The 7,339-nt window shown below is 39.2% G+C and overlaps 1 protein-coding gene across 1 annotated transcript in view; it reads right to left on the reverse strand.

The window, feature by feature from the left end:
• Positions 1-6,896, reverse strand: part of cdh23 (cadherin-related 23) — a gene marked incomplete at both ends in the record, with an annotated part of 172,866 nt that extends 165,970 nt beyond the window's left edge. Inside the window, one exon of the mRNA XM_083923263.1 lies at positions 6,812-6,896. Within this exon, the coding sequence (XP_083779389.1) occupies positions 6,812-6,896 (85 nt within the window). The remainder of the gene's footprint in view (positions 1-6,811) is intronic.
• Positions 6,897-7,339: the final 443 nt, after the last annotated feature.

Below are 7,339 nucleotides of genomic sequence, written 5' to 3' on the forward strand. Positions count from 1 at the left end.
TTATTCTGTACTCAGGATCTTTACCACTGATTAGTTTAGAACTAAGGTTAACGACACCTTGCAGTTCTTGGTTCTTGATCTTTTTGCAAAGGAATGTAAACCAGAAAATACCTAAAAGTTTAAGCACTTACGATATAAGAGGGATACAACATTGTATATTCATATCTATTCCAAAGGAGTTTAGTGTACATAGGTCATAGAGACGCTACTGAGCCTGAAAGGTTTCCAGCATAATGTAGGGTGGCTTTAAGATGATGACTGACAGTGTCATCGTCCAGTCTGCACATTACTTCAGCACAGTTTACCAGGCTCACAAAACTCAGATCACACTGTCAAAATAGCAGCCTGTCTCTTGGATAGATGTTTTCAGAAATGCATTTTAGTGTACTGTTTAGCTGGAATTTGACAAAGTTTGTGTCCCAGGCGGCACTGTTTTCCACTGACCAAGCACCTCTGTTTCATTGCTGTGATTGGTTGTAGGTCTATCAAATTGTGTCCAGAAACATTTCATCCCTTGGAAATCAAAATAAAAAAATCTAATTCTACGACATGTTGATTGTTATATTTACAACAACAGTCAAAAATAGACACAGCCCTGGGTCGAACCAGTGGAAATACAAATCGATTAGGATGCTTAACCATTTATAACTACTGTCTGAGCTATGTTAGTGGAAAAACTGATGAGCTGATAATCTAAATGGAAATAAAATGTAAGCTTTTTTTTAATAGTTCATGAGGGTACATTGTATTCAAGGCTGACAAGAAGTCAACAAAAAGTAATCTTGCAAATGTGCTTTTTTGGCTGTAAATGTTCATGTACAGAGGTAAAAATAAATGCATCGTCAACACCTCTCTCTATGCAAATTGCATGGGGTGTCGGGGTCAAGAACGGGTCCAGTTACATTCAGAATTTCTGATTTTACAATTTTCTCCAAAATTCTCATTACTACTGATGTTTATGCTACGAGCTGCAAGCCACCGAGGATATTAGGTCCACTGATCTTTGGTGTTAGAATGATAGAATTCTCCCACAGATCAGGGAGAGATTATTACTAGCCTGAAAGCTTTTACAAATGTTCTTGCTTTTTCCTTCTCAGCAGCAGCAGCAGCAGCAACATTTTATTTGAAATGATGGAGTAAAGCGGTGTACTTAAGCAGCATTTTTTTAGTAATTCTAGTTAGTAGTAACTCTACTACAATGAGCACTTAAACTGAAAAATGCACTGATGCTAATGCCAGTGTACACCGCCCTGTTCTGTTGTTTATTTCATAGACCATTTTTTCACTGCTTCTCAAACAGAGCCCCTCCCTCCACAAGGCAACTGGAGCAAATGTATTCAGCGACAGACACTGTGAGCAACTGAAATAAATGTATTCAGTGTAAGAGTGTGTGACATCTGGGGATGTGTACTTATCTAAAAAAAATGTGTTTGGAAGTTTTCAAAGGCCAAAAATATCAACATTTAAGTAATGACAGACGTTCATAAAGAGAAAATCACATGGCTTCCTAAATATTCCCATCATGGATAAACACCTGGCCTGCAATTAAACTGAACCAGATCTGTACATGAGATAACGTTAGTTAGATAAGTCTTGCTCAGAGTAGGTAATTCAAACTGGGTAGCTTAACCTTTTTTCATTAGAATACATTTTCATTCTCTTTATCAAAGGTCTTGGCCTTTTGGCAATGCAGGCTACAATAACTCCACTACTGTCAGCTGGCTAAGCTGGTACACAGTGCATACCAGGGGTGGGCTAAAAAAAAAAAAGATTTATGTAAAAACTGCGATTTTTATCTTCTAAGATTCATAATCGATTCCTAACTTCCAAAAACTGATTTTTAAAAAATATTTTTCTGCGCACTTTGCAGCTTCCGAAGACCACTGTTGCAGGAAGCTCCAGGCTAGTCAGTCACTGCCAGGCCACCCATCAGTGAAGGCAAGTGTTTGGGCGCACTTTGGATTTCACGACCTCCAGGGAAGACGGAGCTGGACATGAGTCATTCAATATGCAAGGTCTGCAAAAAGAAAGTCAAGTACTTCGGCAACACTATGAACGCCCGCTAAAGTCAAGTGAGCCGTCATTTGCTTCTCCTTGGTCGAACCAGCCGGCCCTATATTTGTAGGGCGCTCCTATTCTGGGATTTTTGGTAAATGCATTGAAACGGCACAGAGGAGCTGACATGAAGGGTAAACACTTTACTGTCATTCTGTCTCACTCTGCAGTATAAATCTCTAGCCTGCAGAGAGGAGATGAAGTATTAACTTTACAAGAGCACACCACGTAAAATACAAGTCTTCAAATTGCGTCAAAAATGTTTTTGTCCACGTCCAGTTTTCAGTTTTCAGAATAAAGTGTTACACAACCAGGCCCAAATACCAAACAAATATGTATATAAGGTTAATTGCCTAATATTCGCAGAACTTTTCACATTGAAATTTCAGGATAAATGATCTTTTGCAGTATTGCTTTTGTACAATTTTATTTTGGAAATGGCCAAGATTCTGAGAAATAAGGAAGCCACCAGCCTACATGTATAATATAATCTAAGTTAATAGCACTTTTATTTTGAAGTCACTGAGAATTGAGATGGATACAAAAAATTGTGGGAGTTAAGCATGAATAAATTACATTTGGTCATAGATTTGCCTTTGTGTGTTTACATTATAGCAATCAGTTGATATTTTAAAAAAAAATAAAATATAATATAATGTTTTCATGCCATAATTAGGACTGGAGTAGATCCTGAAGCATGTACTAATTCAAAAATTGATTTTGAAGCGAGAATTGTTTTGAACAAAAAATCGGAATTGAATCGTGAGGCACCCAAAGATTCCCACCCCTAGTGCATACCTAGGGCAGCCTGTGTACCTTTGAATGTAATACAGCTATTTTAATGTAAAATGGATCAATTGCTAGGACTTGTCCGCCATTTACTAAAAACATTCCTTGAATCACCCAGAATTATTGTTTTGTATAGCAGCATTTTATGGCCAGACTGTAGGTAGTTGCCTTTTATGGTTCTTCTATTCTGTAATCATCTCTGTTGTTCCCACTCGATTTTTCTTCTACCCATTTTAGATTTTTGCCTGTTTTCATCTTTGTTCACTGCTGTATGGGTATTGACAGTGTTTATGTCAGACATACCTCTGTGTCACATCAAGCACTCAGAGGGACAGATACATACACTTGACTTTGAACAACAACCTTAACAACCATGCAGGTATATTGTGGTCAAGCTGAGTTCGGAACACTAAATATCTTACACAGTGCATCTTATTTCTAGCTCAAACATAAATGTCTTACAAACCACTTTCAAAAGCATTAAGCAGCCAGTATAAAACAGTGTTAGCAGAGATCGACAAAGCATTATACTGCTGTCAGTTTTGGTCATTATTTGCTCTAACTTGAATGTAATGTTTACATGGTGAGTCTTTAGGTCCAGTCATTCATGCCTACAGGGTCCATGAAAACATGTCAACATCATGGTCAACAAGACTCGGCTGAAACCTAGTATATGGTTGGATTGTGCTTGGTCAATATGCGCAATTGTGGCCAAATTGTTACAGGGATAGTCAGTGGATAGTCAGTGAATTCAATAATGTGAATTCCTGGGTAATAAATTATCTTCTGCAATTTTCTATAGTGGTTCCTTTAATTTTTGTTCTGTACTGAGGTATGCTACATTTTAGTCAAATATTGGAGGAGTGTTTTAATTGAATAAATTCAACAATATAATATTCATGCTATTTAAACAATGTATTGATTTGGGTTACTTTGTTAAACAGACCGGACCTTGATTGTACCCCATGAAAATTATGAATATTCCTGCAGCCTCAGATGTTGGTGTTGATTCATGGTCAAACTGCATGATTCCCACAGAATTAGACTGACCTAGGTGTGGGTTGGGAAACAGAATCGTAAAATTCAAACAAATACTGTATATTGAAAAATGTGCAACTTGGCTGATGCAGCCAGCAACTCTGTCTGTAGCATGGATGTATAAAGAGAACTGGACAGACCATTCGAAGGCCAAGCCCCATTCATTCCTATGAAGGTTGCCCAGTGGCACATGAAGCCAATAAAGTGCAACTGCCGTGTGTAAAATTACAGAATGGAACGAAGGAATAAAAATCTGACGGGTAATTTAACAGGGTTTATGAAGCTCAAAAAAATGTATCTAGCAATTTACAGACATCTCTTTTACCATGGAAGTCTCTGGGAAAATCTTTTTTGGGCCCAATGGCATCACGTGACTGAGATGGAAATTGTAATTTCACTATTTGGCCACTATGTCAAATTGGCTTCAAAGTCTGCCGCATCTCTTTTACCATGGAAGTCTCTGGGAAAATCTTTTTTTTGGCCCAATGGCATCACGTGACTGAGATGGAATATTTAATTTCACTATTTGGCCACTATGTCAAATTGGCTTCAAAGTCTGCCACACTTTCTGAAGGCCTGGTCTGTTGTCACCACACTGTAGTCTTACTCAAGACTACTGTAACCCGCCCACAGCACTATCTGATGGTTATGTGGCACGAGTAATAGCCTGTCAACCTGTGCTTCTGACGTTCAGCTACTCCGGTGAGTGAGCAGAGCTGTGTGTCAAAGGCAGCATATACTACTGCAGTTGTATAAAACATCCCAATCCTCTACACTGAAGTTGCAAAAACGCCCATTGTTTCACCTGGTAATGTTTTGCTCCACAAAATATGATGAGATGTGACTCGTGACCAGAATAGCATAGTTTATAAAAATGCAATGCAGTGAGGAAACAGACATTTCATACACCAAACATAACACGTTCCCACTGATGCACCTTCAACCCGAGTTGGACTCATACAGAGACTTCAGTTTCTCTCCCTCAAATGGTTAGCCAATATACCTGGGTAAGTCAATGCGTTGGAAATACAGAACAGAACCCTACACTGCACATTTACAATCACCTAAGAACTTTAGTGATTGTTTCTTCTCTGCTCCGATGACCTGCGGCGCATCCAAGGTCACTCTTTCTCTGTTGTTGTCTGAGTTGAGCTTTGCGGGTATAGTAACAAATGCATTGCACAGCAACAACAACCACATATGCACTGAGGAAATATTGCATATTGCGCCGATTAATTTTGAAAGAGCAATGGGCAATGTACATGCTTAGACTACACCGACCGTCAAATGGACATCACTCAATTCCACCAATGGTTTCGACAAACCCTATCACTCACTCAGTGACAAAAAAGGTTAAACACTCATTACCTGCAGAGGTTATAAGCGTGAGTGTATTTTTAATCATATACTATCTATATACAACATAATATATTTATGCCAAAAATACATCTATCTCATATTGATTTTTATGCATAGGAGGAACTATCCTTCGATTACAGCACTACACTTTTTCAGGCCAGCTAAATGGTTAATAGTCTGCCATGTTTGCTCATGCTTCTGTGGTGTCAGAAGGCAGTGTGATACAAGCTGTTTTGTTGTGGAGATCAGGGAACAAAGCTGATGGTCTTTGATCAGCTGAACTGTGCAGCAGACCACAGAAATACTGAAGCGAGAGAAGGGGAGGCCAGTCTGTTTGAAGTGAGAGCGCTTGATAGAGTGAATCAGAGCTTTGAAAGTTGGAGCTCTTTGTTCAGACATGTGCCAGCGTATGTTGTTGCCAAGAACATGGAGCGTCCTTCACTGGATAGGGGCTGGTGAAGAGAAGGAGAGTTAACAAGCTCCTGCCCACACCTGTACTGTAGTTTAATTTCTGTCAGGCATGGATAGTGAAATGCAGATAGATTACAGCCACAATATTTACAGCAATGATCATCAATCCAATTTGCTGGTTCAGGGAGGTAACACTCAAGGAGGACAACACGGTCAGTGTGCTAATGGGTTAGTTAGAGAAAGCAAGGGAGAGGGAGGGAGAGATGAAGCGAGCTGTAACATTGACACAAGGTGCGAGAAGAAAGTGAGAGGCCAGAGGCAGGAGGAATTTCAGAGATATAAAAAACCTTGATAAACTCATTGTGCTTGATGGAAAGAGGTTGTGGCATTCACTTAATAACTTTCTCCGCTGCTTCAGTGCTGTGTGTGAGTGGAGATGTCTCCTGCCTGTCACTGTGAGACACTTACCATGGCTTTCCAAAACACAGGAGCTCTTGCTCTATATACGTTTCTATCTCATGCCCTCACTCTCAGCAAAGAGGCAAATATTTTAGTAGTTCTTAAGACGTTCATCACAAGACATATGAGCAGTGTGTGTGTGTGTGTGTGTCTCAAGAGTTAAATAATGACAACGAAAAAATAAATAGACCATGTACAAGGCTGAAAGGGGAAGGTGTACAAGTCAGGAAAAGGGAAGGGAAGACATCATTTGCTGAAGGTTAGTGGCAGAAAATCCTTTCAGGCAGCTTATAAAGAAAATCTGAGAACAGAGTGGGAAATGTACTATAAAACACTTTAGTGTTGTTCCATCAAATCTACTCCTCTTACTATAGTTTGGAAGTTTTCATATTTTACCAAATACATTACTGATAATTGATAGAGACATTAAAAAATATACTTAATTCATGATTCTGTATTTGATTAACAAAGGCAGATTTACTGTATAGTTACATGTTGATGCCAAAGTCATATTTTTAAACCTTTATTCCTCTATTCAGGAAAGGTAAGCTAACTGAACATACTTCTTCATTTATTCAGCTTCAACTTAACTACAGCTACTGGCTGGCCTACTGTACATTCAATTGAAAGGTATGTACTGACAGTACCAGGAATTTATGACCATTACAGCATTATTGCAGATTCACACATAAGGACTCACCTTCACAGAATGAGCGGAGAATGAGGAAGGGAAGGAGGAACTTGGCAAATGTCATCCTGCCGCCTAAACCCACACTCCACGACATCACCTGCACCTGATAAAGTACAAACAAAAACAGAATACTGTAGGGTCACAAACATTTGGCTAGCTGATCATCCACATATGGCATTATGTGGCTAGACTGAAACTGCAAAGACATTTCAGCTCCTTTGTTGTTAGGTGATTGCCGTGTAAGTGAGTAGGAGATGGGATCGCTGTAATTAGGGGACAATAAAAAAGATTTGCTGCACAGCATGCTTCCAGCAGGTGTTTTCTTGTGTCAGCTTGAAGGGGTGTTGATGAAGGCAAATTCCTGCACAACAATGGCTCAATTACAGAACCGTTTCATAATCAAGGCGTCCCACCATTAATAACAAAAAACTGCCTTGTGCAAATACAAAAAGAAAGTGTAAAGTGTGGGACCCACAGTAATGTTGTATATGTATGAACATTGGGCGCATAATAATAATCTCATAAATGTTCAATGGT

The sequence above is a fragment of the Echiichthys vipera genome, assembly GCF_963691815.1.
Source record: "Echiichthys vipera genome assembly, chromosome: 11".
Lineage (NCBI taxonomy): Eukaryota > Metazoa > Chordata > Actinopteri > Perciformes > Trachinidae > Echiichthys > Echiichthys vipera.